Raw genomic sequence first — 22,067 nt, forward strand, 5'->3', positions numbered from 1 at the left:
AATAACTTTTTGAAAAGTTGATCGACAAACCTATTCTATAAGGTATTTTCCCAAAGTTGGGAGTTCGTTAGCATTTTCTTTTTCCATTGGTATTCTGTGTACTCGCGATAAAAATTGACTTAAGTCTGTTATTAGCCTCATTGTCTAGTAACAGCCCCAAAATTGAGCATATTAGGGTACTAGTTTTTGATGTATTCATATGTCTGTAACATTTTTTGTGGAATAAACATTTAAATCGACATGCTGTTCCAAGTTATTAATTCAAATCTCAATACAAAAAAAACCATCAATAAATACTTTTTGAATGCACATTACTGTTAGATTTTTAATAGGCATTTTTCAAAATATACTAATAGAGTACATTAGTATATTTTGTTTTGTTTTTATTCTGATGTAATGTCAATTTTGGACTGAACCAACTTCATATGTTGTCGTCTCTCTCAGAAACATGGCCGCCAAGTCGCACCTCCCGGATTGCCTCGCAAAAATGTTCTGATGTAGCTCGATGATTATAGTGACTCGCAAGCATAGTACGTGATATTTACCAATAAAGTGTGTCGGCAAATGCGAGGTGTTATGAAGTATAGCACGTAACTTCTGAAAGTGGATGCACTCGGTTAATAATTTAAAAGAGCGAGAGCCACAGAAGCCCTTTAACACGTTTCTATAACTCTCAATATTTCACCTCTCACTATCTCATCCTTTTGAATTATTACAGCACTTTAAATTCGAGCCGTCTCCATATTACTTAAGCTGCGAAAAGACACTATATGCAATATAAATGAGCCTTCTGAGAGGAATTTGTATTCACTTTCAATCAGAACCATGTTTCAACAAATGTCTTACAAACGGCGTGCGAGCCCTGCCAGCACCTTTGGCTTACGTGAGACATACGGCGATGATTACGCTGTGAAACTTTAACAGTGCCCGGGCTGAGTAAGAACCGCTGATTTGTAGATGCCGTATCCTTTTATAAGGCACGCCAAGGGTACGGCAACCTTTCCTTTTCTCCTTCTCTTGTTATTCTACACGACTTTTACAAAGTTGCTCTTCCTTTCGGCCGCGCTTTGAATGCTGGAATACATCATGACGGTTTCCCCGCTGGTGTGTCATCTTACCATTTGGGCATCAAGAGGAAGATTAAGCGCGAGTATGTAAAGTGTGGCGGCCATATGCTGCCGAGAACCCTCGGAGGATGGCGGCTATTTAACATGCCGTCCCATCACCGAGGGGGGCTTGGGAAGTAAACGCGGCGCAGACGTGGTCCGTGTGTCCATCTGATGGCGGATGGAAGGGAGCAGGAGGGGTGCGAACAAGGGATGGGCGCGAGTGTGCCTCGTTGTTGCCGCCCTGAGACCCCGCACATCTGTTGTGCGTTTGTGTGGCTCATCGTCACGTCTTTGCGTCAGGGGGAAATTGTGATGCGTTAATGCCTGCGGAGGTCATTGAAGAACATCCGGTAGAGCTTTTTCATAACTGCATGGATGTGCCACACTATTGTGTCAATTTTGTTTCAGGAACACAGAAAACTACCCTAATTCCCCAAATGTAAGATGCACTTTTTTCCCCAAAATTGAAGGCCAAAGGTACGGGTGCGTCCCAGAAACACATTGCACATTGTCGGACGTTTTCTTACTCACAATAACGACATGACTGTCATTATTTTCAATAAAAGATGCAAGCAGACTGAACCACCATCCGTGTCATTACAGGAATATTATTAAAAAGGAGAGGATCATGTAAAAGTTATGATGTCTCCAGCTGATTCAACTGGCAGAGTACAGACCTGGTGTGTACCAGTTAGAGAAGATGGTGAGGTATTCCAGTTGACTCGTTCAATAATTGCGGTCTTTTGGCATATAAACACAATCATAAACTTGGTGAAACACAGACACTACGCAACCTCAGGTATTTATGGTAAAATGAACTCTATTTCCGTCCCACCCAAATCAAGGGTGCGTCTTATATTTAGAGAATTGCAGTAAACTACAACGCACCCATGAGACATCATTGAAAAGACCGGGATGTCCTCTAATGTCTACTTTCGGACTAGTAGGGAGCGCCACTTAATGGGAACAGGAAAACCCTCACGATAAGTAAATATGAGGTTGCCCGGACCCCCCCGACATTGTACATATATAAAGAAAGTGTATAAAATGTATTTTAAAAAACACATCCCTGTCTTTATTTCCCATGCCCGGTGATTTTCTAACCATAGTACAGAGGTAGAACAGGACAAATGTCTTTTTTTGGGCAGAAACATTCTTTTCTTTTACAACACACAGTGCACAAGAGCATGGTGAACGGCCGCTAATTCTCCCTGCAGTCCTGGGTACTGCCCGCAACCCACCTCCCCCCACCCATTCTACACAATGCAAATTTTCTTAAAGGGCAACGTTTTCTCTCATGCATCCGCTCATAGAATGGTGAGCAGTGATTTAGTTTTAATCAAAGGTGCCTTCATTTGCGACTGAGCAAGATCGAGTATTAACAGGCTGTTACATTGCTTCAGACGCCCTTTCGGACTGAGCTTGGGAGTGTTATTCCAGTACTTTGGGTAGGTACTGCTGTAAAAAGACCGTCTGAAGAAATAAAAAAAAAAAAAAACACGAAGCACTGAAGTGACAAAGGGACACCGCAGCCCAAAAACCAATGTCCACTAATTTAGACGACAAATATGCTGGGTCTTAGGAGGATATAAACACCAATAGTTACCCCCTCCCCACTGCCCATCCTATTTTTCTTATTTGTTGTGCCCCTCTGTTATTGCTTCCCTGCCTGGGCTGGACAATTTCGCCGGTTTGGTATGCAGCGAAACGAGACGTTGCCTTATCTACTTAATGGATTATGAGCAAGGGAACCAAAACAGAGGCTGGAGCAGATGATGAGGGGCCTTCCTAAAGGGCCGACAGTAAACTGGATTGTCGTCAGATAATGAAAATGCTTCACAGCCTCTGTTTGGGAAGAGGGATTTAGAAAGTACAATAATTGTGATCTAAAGCTTTGCGCTTAAAAATTCTGAAGGTTCGATAAGTCGTTTTTTTTTCATTGTTTTCCCAGTCGCCAAGCTCACAGACCCAATCTAAATATCTAAACTTTTAAAACTAAGTTTTGGATATGCAACGCTTATTCAATTAATATAGAACTAATCAACGTACAAAATAACGATTATTGTCAATAATTTGGTAATCATTTAGAGACATGAAAATCTTTAGAATTGCAATGTTTCGAGTCAATATCAGATTTGGTTCATCCTACATGCAACAGATTTATTTTTGTCTTGAATTGATCAATGATCAATCTTTTCTGATGTCTTTTCTACACGAAAAGCACAAGTTTGACACTGCTATGTATACCCTCTCATAAGTTAGCTAAGCGCTAAGCTAGCTAGTATGACAGTTGCGATCTGGATGGATTTAAAAGTTGACCGAAACGAAAATCTACACCGGGTTCTGAAAAATGAAAACCTTTCAATACATTAGGGGGTCATTTTAGTACGTTGGGCGGAAAAGTGAATATTTACCGTTACCAAATCGTATTTTTCAAAATGTTTGGACACTATTGAGAAAAGATTGATAGATTGAAAGATTGATAGTCTGATTTTCTGTAAATAAACACGTTTTTTTGCGTATTCATTAAGAAGTCTCATTGGATATTCTTTTTTTGAAGTCCTCAGCCATGATCTGTTTGAGCACGTGTGTCATTTTTGATTCCCTGGGCCACCAGCTCGTTATCAAAGTCATCATAGAAAGAAGTTCGAAGTTTCTTTATTATTCTCCATCTTTATCCTGATGAGATTTGCATCCGTCAGGGGAATTTCACCTGAAAGAAATTCACTTAGTCCAATCTTCTTGAAAATCTCTGATTACGATTCTTGTGCGTTTAGGCTCCTTTGGCAACGGTAAGAAGAAAAAAGGCCGAGCCCCCAATGAGCTTTAGGTCTTATTTATCGATTGAGTCGAGACAGGTTCACTTGAATGGTGTTGACTTGCCCGAGCGATTCTTGAAAGTATGTTCAGCCTCCAGTCAAATCCAATTGCTTTGTTTGGGGAGTTGTGTTTGCTTTTGTCAGATTTAAGATTCCAACAATTGAATCCTCACGACAGGCTTTTTCCTGCCTGGTGTAGTTTGTTTATTTTTCTTTTGTCCTCAACATGGCTATTAAAATATTCAGTATTTGCTTTTGGACCCTAGTCGACTTGTTGTTAAAGGTCATTTTTTTTAAGGTTATGGACAAGAACTTGTAGTAGATTGGAGTTGTTCATTGTTTGACTTGTTCCCAGCCGTGTTTTTATTCCTCAGAAAGCAAAGTTGTTTCCTGGCTCGCGTATCCGGGAGGTTGAATCGGTTCGGCGTTTTGAGCTTCACGGACTCCAACGTTGCCCGTTATCTCGGAGTTCTAGCGGGATGCGCTGCCTACAGTCGGCCGAGTCGCTATTTTGGGCCGCGGCTATTATCTGTGTCGGGCTAATCTTTGACTTCTCCCGATAGCGTATCTGACCTTCTCTGTGTCATACCTTGCAGAGCATCGCGTTTGGTTTTCTCTCCCAACAATTTGAGTACAGCAAGAGTGAATGTTGCTGAAGCCTTTTCTGCCAAACAGTTTTTTCTTTTCTGTGTTCCATAAGTACTCCAGAGGAAAAAAAAAAAAGCATTTGTGAGAGCAACAGCCTTCGGGCGTTGCGCCAAATAAAAAAATGCTTCTTTTTTTTCAAAAACCCTTCACACACTTCACTCAAAAAGTGTTTGCTTGTTTTCCGTTGGTATTCTCTCTCTCTCTCTCTTTCTCTCTCTCGCTCTCTTTCTCTCTCTGTTCTTTTTCTGTTTTGGTTTGAACTCTGACATCCGAGTCTGCCCCAGGATGTCTGTCACAAACTGCAGTCCAACGTTGTGACAATGCTTTTGTTCTTCCCGTGCCTTTTATGACCTTCTTTTTCTTCCTCTTTCTGTTCTTTTTGTCTATTTGTTCCCTTTCAAGGTCTGGCGCACCTGACGTTAAACGACCAAGGTATGGGTTCATTCCTTTTTGTTTGGGTCTCTTTTCTTTTTTTTTTTTTTCTTGACCCCCGAGGATTTGACTCCTTCCCCTCAGCCCTTTGAACAGCTTTTCTTTTTCTTACCCTTTTCTGACCTTTCCTCTGTACCATTCGAATCCCCCCCATCTTTTTTTCAAACCCTTGGAACGTATTCCCCCGAAATGCTCCTCGCATCTCACCCCTCCGCCCTCTTCCTTGTGCCATTGTGTTTTTCCACCGCGATCACCAATGTGTGTCCCACCCCTTGTCCTGTCCTATGGCTAACGTCCTGGACCTTCATCCCCTGACCAACTTTGACCCCGATGACTTCACTCACCCCGGGGCTGAAGGTAACGCTCTTCTGCTATCCCTTCCGCTTGTTCGACGAGAAAATAAAAGTTTTCGTTGGGATCGTGTTTGCCGGTCATTCACTGACACTTCAACGTGAAAGTGTTTGTGTTGAATGTGCAGAGTTTCCATCACCACTCTGCTGACATTCCGATTGTTTGGCAATCTTGTGAGTTTTAAAGGGCTCTCGTTCAGGTTTTCGAGATAGCTCACGTAATAGCTGCTGGATCTCAGAAGAAAACACGTCTGCTGTTGTTGTGATCTCTCCGATGACCGTTTTCATGTCCAGTCCCTTCACAGGCTTCGTTCACCGTGCGCCGCGGCTCGCCGTTTGTCTCAAACGCTCAAATCATTTGCGACCGGCTTCTAACGCGTTTTGTTTTTTTTCCGTGCCATCCTTCAGTCCCATTGGCAACACTTCCTCATGGCTCTCTCCTTCTGTTGACCTTTCTGTGCTGCTGGCCTCCAAGTGAGGACTGTCTTCCCCCCCTCTCGGTTTTGCTCTCCTCATTTGTTGACCTTTGGACGCCACCGGACGCTCAGTCAGAATTGTCCGCAGGAAAAGAAAAAGGGAAGTGTCAACGCTGAGTTCATAAAATCGAAAGGAGTGAACAAGAGCAGGAGTCAGTGAGTGTTCTGACCTTTTCCGAGAGAGTGTGTGTGTGAGAGAGAGAGAGAGAGAGAGAGAGAGAGAGAGCGAGAGAGAGAGTGAGAGAGAGAAGCTTCCTTTCTTTTATTCTATGATTCATGCGGGCAAAGATCACTTTGCTTTAACTCCAACCCTTCAGTCTTGAGCCTCATTCACGCAGATGTGAAAACACAGGCACTAAATCAGACGGACAGCATGGTAAAAAGACCTGCGGGATAGATACTGTCGCCATCCACTTGACCGTTTGATTTAGCTAGTTTTTTATATGCTTGTGTCTTTATTGAAGTAAATTGAAAAGACCTGAATAGAATTTGACTTTCAAACAGTTTTTCTTCTTAGGCCAAAGTTAAGTTCAGGGCTACAGCTATGAATATTTGGATATCATAATGTAAAAAGTGTAAATTCGATTGAATAAATGGTCAATCAGTACAAAAATCTATATTCTTGCTTGCCTCAAGAATTTTTTGAAGCGATATACTCATATTACTAGAGTAGTACTCTTATTTGCCTGCGTCCCAGATGTATACTTTGCAAAAGCAACGCAGACACATCGCTTTTGGCATTAAAATATTAATTATTGTCCATTTATTCTTTTATAAATACAACCACTTATGAACTTTTTTACCAATTCATCCATGTTTGTTTTAATCTCGCTGGTCAAATCTCGTTTTTAACCGAAATCTCATCGTGGTGAGATTTCGTCTGCAGGATCTCGTCAGTGGAAAAAAGTGCTTTCGGCTCTAAACAATGTCAACTCAGCAATTTATTTGCTATCAGTGACAAGTCAAATAAGAGACATTCAGGTAAAATGGGCCCGAAAATAAAACACTAAAACAAAACGCTTTGGTAGATCGAGAGGAGGAACAAAACAGATATGTTGAAGCTTAGCAAATCAACCCTCATTTCTACCAAAATGGACTACTTTATATCAGTGGTTGCAATTTTAAGACGATGGTGACGTATGCTACTTGTTAGCTCTTTCTATTATTTTAATACATTTTACAGTTTTCAAGTAAAAAATGACATACATTTGTTGTTGAACTCACATCTTTCAAGGCCATCTCATTCTAGCAACATGATAAGTGAAAGAGTCTTTGTTCCAAAGAAACTAGGTGCTAAGCGAAAAACCAAATCTTATACTTATGTTCGATTACATTCATTTCACCCCTAAAGTTCATCCCAATGGTCCCGAGACTTAAGCCGCCCCATATTTGTCCCCTTACACTCTACAGCTAATGTTATCCATAAAAGTTTGTCCTCGCTGTGTATTTCAAGCCGTAATCTTGTCAACAGCCACACGCGCATCCAGATAATAGAAAGTACCAGATGAATGTGAAAACACACATTAAGACATTATCGATCCAAAGGGATTAGTCTTAGTCTGTAAGCAACATGTATGGGAGCCTTTTCGAGCGAGATGATATCACCAAGCTGGTAACTTGAACAAAGGACACATGCAAATACAAATCGGTTATACAGGGAACCAGCTGATTATTCATCAAACATTGCCCGGCCAGCCATTTTATATTGATCACCTTGTTTCCAGGATTAATATGGTTTGCTCCCGTGTGGATGGACCAAAAAGGGAGAAAATCGATAAACCTATTTAGAACATTTGACGCGTTAGCAAATTACCTGATTTTTTTTATTTTTTTTTTTCTGGAAGAAAAAAATCTGATTTGCATGCCCCTGCTTCCCTCGGGCGTTTGTGCATGAACGTGAAGCAAAAAGTAACCAGGCCTGTATTTAACGGAGGCCGCGGCCCCCGTTAATGATCGCGAGCTGTCACGTCAGCCGTCATATAACAGGGCCAGCAAAAATCAATGTCGAGTCTCCTTAAAGCTGCCGCTGTCCTTCATCGCTGATGCAAGGACGAACCCCAGGCCTCAGTCACCGCTGATCTCTATCTTGCCGTCTGGAGGAGCATTTCCAACGCCGCACGCTGGGCAGGCGAAAGATAAGGTGAAATGGCTAACGTTTCCCCACCCCACCAAAAATATGGCTTTTTACAAAAATATCCCAATAAATAATTACCTAGAAAGTTGTTCCCATGAGATAATCGGGCTGCCCTTCAAACATCAGCCAGTTGGATGATATTTTCTGATTATTTTAACTTTCAGCGTGTATACAGTGGGCCCCCGGTTTACAAACCCCCTGTATTACATATTTTTCATTTTACGACGTGGACCGCGGCGTTTTTTTATCCCCCTCTTACGCACAAACCTTTTTGTCCCCCTCTTACGCACAAACCTTTCGTCTTACGAACCATCCAACATGCTGGTCAGTGTGTCCGCACTATTTTTTTCGCTTTGCTGCATCAACAAAAACAACTTTTCTCGCATGTCACAGAAACGCCGATATGCTATTGCTCTTATTAGATAGAAATAGAATAGAAACGGAGCAGGAGATAATAAAAAAATACGAAGGAGGCGCACGCTTAGTTAACCTTGCTAGTGAGTATGGTCGTAACCGCTCGACAATATGTACAATTCTCAATAACAAGGAAGCTATGATAGCAAGCAAGTCTTCTAAGGGCAAGACTTTCCTTGTCAGGGGACGGACCTCGGTCGACAACAAGCGTACAGATATCAGGTATCGATAGCGAGATGACTTTTCTTTAAAATTGTACTTATTATCTGTGACCGCTCAAGAGTCGAGCACTCGTATTGGTCTAAAAAAGGAAAAAATATAAAGAAACGTATCGATAAAGACATTCAGTGAAACCGTTGTTAAAAAGCGATGATTACGGAAGTTATTCGAAGGATCTAAATTCCGTGATGAACGAACTTTCACTCATACAGTACAGTATAGCGCTTTTCTACCTTGGGTACTCAAAGCGCTTGACTCTAACTATTCCTTTACCTACTGATGACAAAGCATCAGAAGCAACTGGCAGTTCAGTGTCTTGCTCAAGGACACTTTGACACGGACTTGATGGTCAGGGGTTCGAACCCACAGCCTCTCAGCTGGGAGACGACTCAGCTCTGAGATTGCAGATCCCTTTCACTGCTGGGTTATTCGGTCGCCATGAAAACTATGATCAAATTTCTTGTATTTCAGGAGTCAGGTAGATGCTGAGAATAAAATTAGGCGAGCACTAGCAGAAAGTCTTCCAGCAGGTCTAATGTAGATCTCCTTGAAGATACCGCCTGGGAAATGAAGGGAGTATCGAGCCTGATCTGTATCTAACCCGCAATGTAATAGACTAGGTCCGGGTCACGATAGCCATCTAGCTCACTGAGTCCACTATATAGACCGGCTGCGTTTTGTGTGACCACACTTTTGAAAGGGGAAACGCTTTATTTTAAATGAATTTTCCCTCTAAAATGAAGAGCTAAAAGAACATTGAAAAGTTTCTACGTCTGCGACCGTTCTAATCGCCAATCTCAAGAGTTCATTATTGTGGCCGAGTAGTCCATTTAAATGGCGTAATTACAGTCGGCGGGCTGATGTTGATTGACAGGGCTGGGCGGAGGCTACGCCACGGGACCTTGAGCGGTGAGGTGTGTGAAGGTCGTTGCCGGTCCGTCGAGCTGCCACTCTTCGGATCGGTCGGAAGCGCGCCGCGGCGTTTCCGAGGCGAGGCACGTGCCATTATTGGCAGCTTCACTTGGAGAAAGTGACAGCGTGAATCATGCGTGCGGTCAACACTCTTCAACGGCATTTTTTTTCTGCACCTTTCACACTTTTTTTTGGCACTGTCCAGGACGATGACCTCTTCCACATCATCATCTGCTTCAAATGACAAGTTACTAGGGGTCGTCAAATTCAATACTTATATCAGATATCAGTCTGACATCAGTCTACAACCTGAAACTGAAACGACTTTGGAAACACGCCACCAGAAGCATGAGTTTGCTAACTTTGTCCACTGGCAGAATATTGGCAACCGTGTATTGAGCATGTGCCACGTAAATAACGTCAAACTGGCTCTTATTCAAGGTTTGATACACTTGCGAAGGTGAAAATATGTCAAGTTTCAAGCCTGCCTCTTATAACGCTGCGCTAGCAGATTCCCACATTGGAAACGCATCACCAGAATTGCTGAGATCATTACAGTTTGACTACATTTCCCATTAATCTTATTCACAGAAGTAGGAGTTCCCAGTTCTAGTTCCGGCATGACGTGAACGTGAAAGTTCAGTGGATCCCCGGGTTACAGCGTCCCCGCCTTAAGTTTTTTTCACATTACAAAGTGGAATACTACGTTTTTTTCTCTTTATGGCAGTTTTCACGCTTTACGGCATCAAGAATAATTACAAATTTGCGGGTCTGCTCCTGGCCTCATCACGGCGTCCCTACGATGCTGGTCTGCTATTGGTCGGTGTCACTGCGTCACTAAGATGCTGGTCTGCTATCGTCAACCATGTAATAAACACGTAGCATGTAAACAACGGTACACTGGCTGTTATTCAACATTTGATGCAGTGGTGAAGGCGAAAATATACCAAGGTTCAAGAGCAAAGTAAGCCTACCTCTTATGTTATTGCGCTACCTTTGCCCCATTAAGAATACAGCGCTGTGAAAATGAATACCCGCCTCTAAGCGACTGAATATTGCAAAATGTCTGTCAACAACAACAGTTCAAAACATGTTTGTTTGGCGAGACTTTTTCATGTTATAATATACAGTATATATATATAAATGCACAAGGGACCCATGTAATTTGTATGGTGTGATGAGTACGTTGAGTCAAGGCTACCAGAAAGGTGAACATGTCTGAAACATTTATCATGCGGTCTGAAACACGATTTGAAATAAATCAAATAAATCATTGAAATAATAAATAAATGCGGATTATTTCTCGTTGAATTCACATGTTGACTTCAAGCGTTTAGGTATTCGTTTTCAGTTCAGAACCGATAAACACAAGTTTTTCCCTTTTCTGCTACTATGTCAACAGTTCCCAAATGTTAAAAAATGTCACATGCACGCGGATACGCATAATTTCAACAGAACTTAATCAAATTTGGCCAGTGGGGCATTCATCTCAGGGGCAGTGTGGTTGGAGTGTGGGAATTGGATCCAGGTCGGGTTTTACAAGTTGTAATTAAGGGCACTGGGGGGTAAGGGGAGGGTGGAGCGTGAGATGGGTGACATATAGCAGGAGATGGAGGTGTACGCCAGATAAGGCGGCGAGGTGAGGAACGCTGTTGGGATGACTAATGACTCGCAGAAATAAATAAATACAAAAGCAACAACTGCGTATGCCCCCCCCCAAAAAAAAAAAAAAAAAAAAACATCAGCGAGCAATCGCAGCACTTATCTTGTTTCGTTTGACATTTCATTAATTGTAACATTTTCTAAAGAGTTTTCCAAAGGAAGCTTCAAGGGCAGCCATTGGGAGTAGGCGCATTCTAAAGTATCCTTTATTATAGGAGAAATTCCCGTAAAACAAGATTTCTGACTACCGTATTTTCCGTACTATAAGGCGCACCGGATTTTAAGGCACACCCTCAATTAATGACATATTTTAAAACTTTTTCCAAATACAAGGCGCACCAGATTATAAAACGCACCCTCAATTAATGACATAGTTTAAAACATTTTTAATCACAATATCGTAATACTCAAAGTAATAACAATAATAACTCAAATAATAACTCTAAACTCTCAATAGCATAATAAGTCAATGTCAATATGAGCAACCTTGTTCAACTGTAAACACACAAAAGAAACAGGTAAAGTTTACTTTATCACTTCATTCCCCATCTACCAATCCCAATCTCAATGTTGATCCATATGTAAGGCACACCTGATTATAAGGCACACCGTCAGCTTTTTGAAAACAAAATAAGGCTTTTAGGTGCGCCTTATAGTGCGGAAAATACGGTAAATTGAATCAATGAGAACAAGATTTTTGCAATATTTGTAATGTAATAGACTGCCAAATATAAAGTTTCCAGTTTTTAAAGTTTTCTTTACATGAAGCAGACTGTGAGAAAATGTACTCTTAATACATGCATGCAAATATAAACATAAACAGGAGAGTCACTTTTGCTACAGCTCATTTTTCAGCTGTAGCTGAGAGATTGTCATAATGCGTATTAATGCGGTGTCATTTTTTTAAAAAAATTTTCAGTAAAATCTCTTTGTCGGATATGCCAATATTTTACCATTCATTTCTTCATCGAAGTCAATCTGGTAACCAGTGGCTGTGTTAACAACAGACAGACAGACAGAAAGAAAGAGAGATACTATAGCTAGCTCAAAAACCCCAATTTGGGGAAAATCAGAAACCTTCACAAGGGACCACAGGTGGGAGGAGCCCCCTTCCAGGCCCACGGGTTGAAGTGGCTGCTGCATGTACCAATTACAGACAAATAAATACAGACTATTTGACTTTGAACTGCTTTTTGACTGCACTATTCTGCGGGTGTTATGTTTAAAATATGCTAAACATGCTGGCACATTCGATTTGTTGAAGATAGGATAAGCTGTTATTGTAAGCAGGCAGTTCCAAAAGTTAGAAAAAAATTGATAAAGACGAGAAAAAAAAACTTTGATATTCAGTGATCCCTCGCTACTTCGCGCCTAGTCTAACGGAGAGCCGCGGTTATATTAGCGTAGCCCGGCTCTCTAATTAAAGTGAAGCCTGTATCTTACCAAACAGAGTTTCCGCTTGAAATTCAGATTTATTACAAAACAAATCACAATAAGAGCTTTGCGACGCGGAAAATCGTCTCTGTCAACACCGTGTGTGACTTTGGTTAGCACGGCTCTCGGGCACACCTATAAAACACGTGATTGGTCACCATGGAAAATCACATCGGGGGAACGCTGCTCTGCAGTTTTTCACTTAACGTGAGGAGTTCCGGTCCTCATTAACCGTGGAAAACGATTGATCACTGTACCATCTTTTTGCGTAAATATCTGAAGTTATGACCAGCGACTTATAGTGTCTGTGACAAAAAAAAAATGTCACACATGAGCCATGAATACTCTGTACAATAAACGAATCCCAGCCAGGATTTTAGCGCCGTCATATGGAAATGTAGATTGCGGCTAAATTGATAGCTGTAGAGGGAAGTTAATGTCCGCTCATTTAATATTGTTACATCGGGGGGAAAAACACTGGAGGGTAGACTTAGATGTAAAGTCATGCGCAAAAATAATTGCTCTGACTTTCCCTCTCCTGCAGGAATGTGATGTTTCCGCACGTAGTAAATAAAAAGGAAGGAGAAGCTAATCCCTTCAGCGAGGGAGGAGGACAGCCTAATGAAATATGTTGACGCACAAATTAGACTCTTCTAATTGAATAAAGGGGATTTCGAGAAGGGCGCGCATATTAAGATACACTATGCCAAGCCGGGGGAAACTCATAAAGCGGCGCAAGACGACGCCTCGGGGAGGGCGCCATGTCAGTCCGGCGTTTTTTATCTTGGTTTCACTTTTGCAAATGTCTTACTCGACTCTAAGGGGAAAATCTTGCTCCGGAATTTGCGACCGGTATTGTATATCCAAAACCGTTAGCGACGAGCGGAGATTTCGGGTGAAGACTTGGTAAACTCGGCTATTAGTTGTCCACCTGAGCTAACCTCATACTAATTTTGGTACAACACACACCGCAGGAGGTGAGCGGTGTTTTGCTCGCCCAAGCGTGCCGGCGCAGGCAATGAGGCAAGCGGAATAACATTAAAGCTCCTTGTCGGAAATTGCCATCCGTGACGACGGTAAGCGATCCCTACCGTCAAAGCGTTTTTTTTAGCCGTGATAATAAAGGACTTTGAGGGTGCTCACTTTTGCAAAAATCAAATTTGATAAAACATCCTGAGGCTGTAAACTCCAACGGCAAGTTAGAATCCCTTTGACCCAGCCAATTAATTGGTAGATTAATTGACTAATACCAGTCTCAAATGAGTAATTTAATCAAGCATTGGAGTTGTAACTACGCACCATTAACCCTGGTGGAGGAGTACAGCCTGAGTCCCACATTTGAAGACTGAACTCCCGGAAATGTACGCGGGAACCTTTTGAAGAACATTCAAGGTGCCCTTCATGTTCTGTTTTCATCCACTGCTTTTGCATTCGTGTCCACTGTTGTGGACATTTGTTTATGGCCTATAATTTTCCACTCATTGGAGATACTCTATTAAATGGGTATTTTCATTGATATGCCATGTGATTGGGTGGAATGCAAATAACATTGCCGTCTTGCTGAAACAAATTGGACAACGGTGGACACAAATGACTAGCCCAGGTCTCAGGAGAATATGTCACTACGTTGCTGATACAGAAGTGTGCCGCTTCCAATGTGGAGTAAAGCATTTTTGACAGGCAAATTCATTCAAACATACAGTGTTAATTCTAGCTACAAAAGTAATTCGTTTCGGAAGTGATTTTGTTACGTCAATCTTTCATAAGTAGAGCCGCTTTTTACATGTAAATAGCCTAATCCGTTCCAACCCTCCAAACATGCTCAGAAGTCCTTTAAATCAATAATATTAAATGATCAAAAATGAATAAATAAATGAAACGGTAACAAATACATACTGGAATTACATTAGTGCGCAATAATCAAAATATCATGCAATGAATAATAAAAAAAACTCCTAAACCCGTTAAATTAATCATTAAGTATAGCAGTTGACATTATGAATACAGTTCACTTGTTTTCCTTGATATGTTGCTGGTGTGTTGGTGATGAGTGCTGAGAGAGACACCTTTTTAGGATGTTTTATTTGTATGTTTTTATTTTGCATTTCCAGTGATCCGTGAATCATTTACAAGTCCACAGGAGCATCACTATTTATTTCTTGGATTATTTAGAACCTGAAGTTTACTTAAGTTTAGTTTGGAGTCATGCAAAGTGCTTCCTGTGTGATGTCATTGCCAGAGTGCTAACGACAATGCTAACGTCAGGCCAAAGTGGTGTTACTTATGTGTTTTTATGTGAACATGTACAACGTTAGCTCTAGCTAATGTTTATTTTATGTTTGTTAGTTCTACGGTGTAAATTGTTGGTGGGAAGTGTGAATGAAATGAGTACAGATGAAAAGTGGAAGACCAAAGTAAATATCAATGCAAAAAACTATTGTTTTGTTGGGGAGCAAGCCCGCATATCAATAATTATAAAAATCCATCACAACCTGTCTATTCATCTGTGTCTACCTTAGTAGAACGGTTAATTTTATATAAATTTTGACCAGTTGGCGCAACCCCTGTAAGCCCCAAAACCCCAAAAAACGGAGCGTTTTCGATAATGCCCCTGGGCGCAGTCTTGTCCGTGCACATACCCTGTGGCATTATGGGAAAAAAAAGATGACTTTTTGAAATCAGAAGTAAAGGAAAAGAGTTTCTTGATTTATTGTTGAAGTTACTGTAACAAAACAAGCCAAAATATTGCAAAATCTCGAATTTATTCTTTGCTATACATAACAAGTTAAAATTTTGGAAATTACTTTAGCAAGGGATCGTGGAAATTGAAATGATTTACTTTCGTGGGCCACATAAAATCATGTGGCGGGCCGGATCTGGCCCCCTGGCCTTGAGTTGGATACCCGCGCTGTAGTTCAATTGTTTAAAAAAGAAAAAATACAACTTTTCTCATGCTCGAGTTTATGCTTTATGACATGGAAAACGTGCTATGTTGTAACTTTTATCCTTCAAATACGTTCAAATGTTTTGGGACCAAGTTTGACGGTGAAAAATGTTTACTCCACATTGACGGCTCCGCATTTCAATCCCCTGAACATTTTCCTCTTCAGATTTTTAATTTATAGCTTGTGGATACTTGCTGGAACTTCTCACAGAGTCTGACAGGCATCATCAGGTGTTACTTACGATTTTCATTTATACGATCAGGCGCTTTGGAGCGTTTATGAGCAGAAAGCGTTCAACTAGCCGCTGATTATATTTGTTGATCGTATCGCCGGTCGTCAAATTGAATTACAACACTTTAAAAAAAAATAGACTGCGCTGTTTATTGTGAGCTATTTAAACAAGCTTCTATTCGAAGCTTTTTACATAAATCATGTGGAAAATCTTTTTAAATACTCTTGTTCTCCCAAATGTATAAAAACATGACACGTTGGACAGTTTAAAACCAAAGTCTGAGTGACACGGCTCCACGGTCATTTGAATACTTATCCATGCAATCTCTATTTTGTTGGAAAGAAAAAAAAAAACATTTTGTCACATCCAGCGTTTTAGTGTTGTTCCATTTGACTGGCACGCTCTGGCAACCTCAAATTACACATTGGCTTTCTGGCTGCAAATTGCAGAGCCCCTTTGTGGAGAAAAAAAAAAAAAGGGGGGTGGCGGCTAGGCGGTGAGGGTAGGGAAGCAAATCATTTCATGAAATAAGCTATCAAATATGGATGCAGAAAGAGGAGCTTATTCCGAAAACAAAAATAGACTGCTTGGATTCCACTCCTAAAAAATTCCACGGACAATCTCCATGTCGATGTGGGGGTTACCAGATCCCGTTGAGAGGCACTTGATATCAGAGGAGAGGTATGAGCAAAGAGCAGCAAAAGGGGATTTGGCGAATTAACAGGCTGCAGCCTCAGCATCGAGTCCAGGGGATTAGGGCCAGGACCGCCGTCCAGGAGAGCGACGGTGCTGGAAACACGATCAGTGTTTGCGAGGAGCAGTGTCACATCAGAGTGCTTGCATGAAGCAGTTTCTTCTCCAGATGTGCTCTCAAAACCCCCAACGGCTCCCCACTTTTCCAAAATTGTTTGTTATGGAAGCGCCGGACTGCCAATGTGGCCTAAACATTTTTGATGGGCAAACTCATTTGAACGTACAGGGGACCCCGAAAGTAATCTGTTTAGCGGTCGGGATCGTGAGGCGAAATCGTCGTATGGCGGACAATAGAAACCAATGATAATTAGCTAATTCGTATAAAACCCCAGATAAAAACATCAAAATTGTGTATGCATGTTAAAAATGAGCAACAAAATAGTATAGTAAGTGCTATATATATATATATATATATATATATATATATATATATATATATATATATATAATCGAAACCAATGATAATTAACTAATTCGTATAAAACCCCAGATAAAAACATCAAAATTGTGTATGCATGTTAAAAATGAGTAACAAAATAGTATAGTAAACAAAATAGTATGAGTAACAAAATAGTATAGTAAGTGCTATATATATATATATATATATATATATATATATATATATATATATATATATATAATTAAATATATAAATGATTTATTTGTAGTGATGTGATTTGAGCTTGTTGTGGCCATATTCCCTAGCAAGGGTAGCCTAGCCTAGCTTAGCCTAGCCTTTTTTCAAACATGTCATGTTGCTCAAAGGTAAATAAAACCTTTATAACTGTTTTTATTTATGATGGTATTTAATTGTATACATGTATAATAAATCTAGATAGCACTTACTAAAGTATTCTGTTACTAATTTTATATTTCATACATATTATACATAAGTAGCACTTCCTATACTATTTTGATGCCAATTTTTCATCTGTATAAACAATCTTGATGTTTTTACCTGGAGTTTTAAACGCATTAGCTAATTAACATAGGTTTGGATACGCCATACGGCGAATTCGCGTTACGATACCAACGGCGGAACGGGTTAATCTCGTAAACTGGGGGCCCACTGTACGTTCAAAGTGTAAACACCTTTAAATGAGTTTGTCAAATATGTGAACCTCACTTAGGCAGTTCCGCCTCTCCCGTCATTTAACGCGATATAAACAAACAGCGGTAGCATTTTAGCCCCGTGTAGCATTTTGACTCGTTTCTGGAATTGTGCCATTCTCCTTTGTCTGCGATTGCACTCCATTTGCGAAAGCCGCGCTGACTGTTTTGATGGCGCGTCCCGTTCCATCTCGAGAGCCTCTTAAGCTCTCTGGGAAGAGCAGCTCAGTGGGACCACGCACTCCTCCAGCAAGGCCAGCCACTCGGCTGAGTCTCCGTAGCGGTTACCTGGCAACAGAGCCTCCTCCGGTCACCTCTCGCCGCGGCGGCGAACTAATAAATACCAGAGGTGGACAGTTCGTCGGTACGGTTTCTCGGTCACAAACGGGCCGACGGACCGCCGGATGACGGAAATAGTTTAAAATTGACAAACTGAGACGGACGGAACATTAGATTTCGTCTTCGTTTTTGTAATCGTAACCACTGTCGCTCTCTGTGATTGTTTGTCGCCTCACCAAGTTAAAGCTCCCAAATTTCAGACGTGTTTAAATTCATTTTTTAATTTATGGAAGTGTAAACACAGTCTTAGCAGGATGCAAGCTTACATACCGTATTTTCCCAAACTTAGGACACTTTTTTTTTTTTGTACCAAAAATCGAAGCCAAAAGTATGGGTATGTTCTTTAAATGCTAATTTAAAGATTATTGTTATTCACATATTTTTTTGAGCGAGGGAGATTTCATCCGTCAGCCACATAAACCGAGTTATGATGTAAAGATGCGTATCTCTATCGGACCTATTTTTACAGTAATTACGGTAATGGGACAAGCTAGACGGCGCAAGTCAGTTGGCTGTTAGTATGCAGTCCATAAATTGGGGCGAACAGCAGCTGTGTTAGCATTATTAACGCGTTATTATCATTAAAAGAAGCAAGCATACCGAACCGACGTCCGAGTCTGTCCTTGTTCACATGCAGGGACATTACAGTAACTTTCAAGACGAGACCGATTCTTGTAGCAGAGCAGGTTAGAAACTTTGATGTAAATCAATGTACTCGGAAACTGAACAGACTGGTGCGAGAGAGAATGGAGGTAAATACTGATTTATGACAATTAATGTATAACAAACAAATATCAAAACAAAAAAATTTGAATAAATTACAAATGTGAGGTTTATTCTGTATTCTTCAAGCTCTCCAATTATTTGTTTACTTATGACTTATTATGGAATTTTGCGCTTTTAATCTGGAAGCCCGCATCGTATTTCTGTTTCCTATTTTACGTACTCCGTTAGCATTCACCTCTTAGTGGTACTGTAGTCAATGGCGGTGTTAGTACATTTCATTTTATTCCAATTCCTATTGATGGTTTGCACTGTTGTCCGTATTTTATCGTATGCTATCACCAAATTGTTGGTGCGTTCTAGGCACGGTAACATAGAATTTTACCCTTAAATTAGGTCTTATACACAATTACGTCTTATACTTGGGGACTTACAGTATTGACCATTTATTTAAGGGAGGAATGTCTTTGATGTATGGCACTGAGAACAGCTGGTAAATCATCGTTGTGAGTTATGGTTTTATAAACTGAACTGCATACTGCACACAATCTTGCTCAGGGCATTTATTGTACAGACCTAAAGTAAAAAAGCAATACTTCGGAGTTGAGTATGAAGCGATTTTTGTGTTATTTTCTTTTTAAGTATGATTTGAATGAATAAATCGAAGCTAAGGCAATGGATGTTAAAGTTACAGCTGAAGTTTTCTTTACAGTTGCTTGGTGTAGCTATGCTAATTTCACTTTGATGGACACTATCTGACTAATGAATTTTGACTGACAGTTACAATTTGAAAGAGTTATTTATTATTCAAGTTGCTAAGAAATAATGCATATGGACGAGATGTGTGGCCAAGAGCAATTAAGAGAGATGATTTATTTACCCTTCTGAATTGCAGTTTCTAATTATGGGTTGTCATAATTTTACCATTATCCATGCCATTAAATTCGGTCGCTTTTGAGAAGAAAACTAATTTGATTGTGTTATCTATTGGAAGCTAGATGTGCAAATGGTAGTCATTTGAACAAAGGTCGTTTTTGGACAGCGTTTTGATGTTGTTTCATTTTGTGGCTTCCTGTGTGGAATCATTGCAACACCCTGTGCTCTCTTTTTTCGTTTTGTTTGTTTGTTGATGTTGTTTTGTTTTTTGAAGCAACATATTCATCTTTCTTTTCTCTCTTCTTTTTCAGGTGACTCATCTCAAAGCGGTAAGACGACTCATTTCTTACTCATTTCCTTTCAGTGCGCCATTATTGGCTTGTTATTTAAATGTGCCTGTGCTTCCTCAATGATGACATTTTGAGACCTGCAGGTTATTTCCTGCCGTTTAAAAAATTATCTTCTTTTTCAAAACGCATGTCTGTTTTTATATAATTCTCATTACTGTATATACTGTATGTATACACTTCATTACTGTATATATGTATACACTGTACATGTTTTTATATATATATATATATATATATATATATATATATATATATATATATATATATATATATATATATATATATATATATATATATATATATATATATTAGGGCTTCACAGTTAATTGAGTTTTAATCACGATCACAGTATTGGATGCCACGATTAATTAAGCTAATGCAACTGCAATTTTGACATTAAAAAAATTCAAGCTTTTTTTTTTATTACAAGTCAAATCAAGCCCTACAACCAGGGGGCAATGTTTTCCACATTTTTGCATGACGAAATCATCTTATTTTCTCACTCTAATAATTTATTTACCAGTGTGAAATGGAGTTGAGTTTCTCACGTCATTACTAATGTTTACAATGCAAACTGTCGATTGAGAGCCGTTTTGAAAAAGCCGTTTGGCAAAAAATTGTAATAAAGTTGGTTTGAAATCACCGTAAAAGTAAAATTTTGACTGCTAATTGATAAAAATGTACGTAAACAAAAATAATTAGCTTGGTTCTAAGTAAACTTATTTTTTCATTGGTTTGCACTCAGCAAATAAGTTAGCTGTGTTGCCCCATGTGCCAAGTTTTTGCCATCAATTATTATTTACTTTATTTATATATTAATAATAATATTTTAATATTATTTGCAAGTGTCATGTGTCAAGTGCTTCTTTATATACTGTTTGACACAACATGATGAATAATTGGGATTAATAATCGTGATTTCAATATTGACCAAAATAATCCTGATTTTTATACACACACACACACATATATATATATATATATATATATATATATATATATATATATATATATATATATATATATGTGTATATATATATATATATATATATATATATGTATTACCTTGGACTTCTCTGTGCAGAGTGGCAACGTTAATTCCCGCCAATGTCCTAGAGTGTCGAGCTGCGTTGGTTTCCAATGTAAATGTAAATTTTTGTGGCACACACTGCTTGAGCACGGCCGCCATTATGTGTTTCATTAATTTTGTTTACAAGGTTGTTATGCCGCCGCGTCGTGTGTGGCTATTACTAAGCAGGAGGACAAACGTCTGTTCCGTATTTTACTGTATGTGGGACTGTTCCGGCGTATATGCTGACACTTCACAGCAGACTAGCTTTCTATTAGCACGTCATTTGGATTGCGGGGCTGGCGCGGTGGAGTACGAGGAAAAGGCCCGGGATAAGATGACGGGACGGACGGACTAATGAAACGTATCGGCGCCTCGCTCAAAAACGGCGAGGAAACGAGATGAGCAGAGTTTAAAATTTATGCCTGAAGCTCTTCCCCGTTTGGATTTTTGCTGAGGTCAGAGTTACTTCTTTTTTCGATAATTAGGTTCTTGTGAGTCTTCTTTATGAATGTATAATAGCACGACTTAATACAGTCCGCTGCTTGTGATGAGCCAATAAGTCATACACATCACATGCATATTCCATCAAATTTAATTATTTAAAGTACCAGTCCGACTTTTGGAAACATCTTCTAATTCAGTGATTTTCATTATTAAAATTGTAGATTCATGCTTTACTCATCAATATTGTGAAGAAAAAAAAAATGATTCATTTATTTATTTTTAATCATTTAGACCAGCGGTCCCCAAACTACGTGATGGATAAGGCCCACCTCCACATATTTTACGGCTCCTGAACAATACCAGAGATGCATTATGATTTATTTTTGTTCAATCTAGCAATGTGATTTTGAAGCACACATGCATGAATGTCTGGATTTTTAATATAATACGAATCAGCTTACTTTTCCATCTTGAATTAGCCATTCATTACGAGTAGAAACAAATCTAATTATCAAGAAATCTACTGGGAATTCCATCGACTTTTAAGAACATTTTAATCAATTAGCAGTGAAAATTGCCTTTTCGGTCACTTCAAACCGAATCTATTCCATTTT

At 39.8% G+C, this 22,067-nt stretch overlaps 1 protein-coding gene across 6 annotated transcripts in view; it reads left to right on the forward strand.

Moving 5' to 3' along the window:
* The window catches only part of nrxn2b (neurexin 2b), a 444,830-nt gene that overhangs the window by 111,197 nt on the left and 311,566 nt on the right, over positions 1-22,067 (forward strand). For 5 of the 6 annotated variants that reach the window (XM_088405168.1, XM_088405575.1, XM_088405495.1 and 2 more), the window contains exons 4-5: positions 4,979-5,008; positions 19,899-19,916. In XM_088405168.1, coding sequence (XP_088261294.1) covers positions 4,979-5,008; positions 19,899-19,916 — 48 coding nt within the window. The remainder of the gene's footprint in view (positions 1-4,978; positions 5,009-19,898; positions 19,917-22,067) is intronic. The other variant, XM_088405410.1, reaches the window with a different exon arrangement.

The sequence above is a fragment of the Hippichthys cyanospilos genome, chromosome 1 (genome assembly GCF_059441005.1).
Source record: "Hippichthys cyanospilos isolate Australia breed blue-spotted pipefish chromosome 1, RoL_Hcya_1.0, whole genome shotgun sequence".
Classification (NCBI taxonomy): domain Eukaryota; kingdom Metazoa; phylum Chordata; class Actinopteri; order Syngnathiformes; family Syngnathidae; genus Hippichthys; species Hippichthys cyanospilos.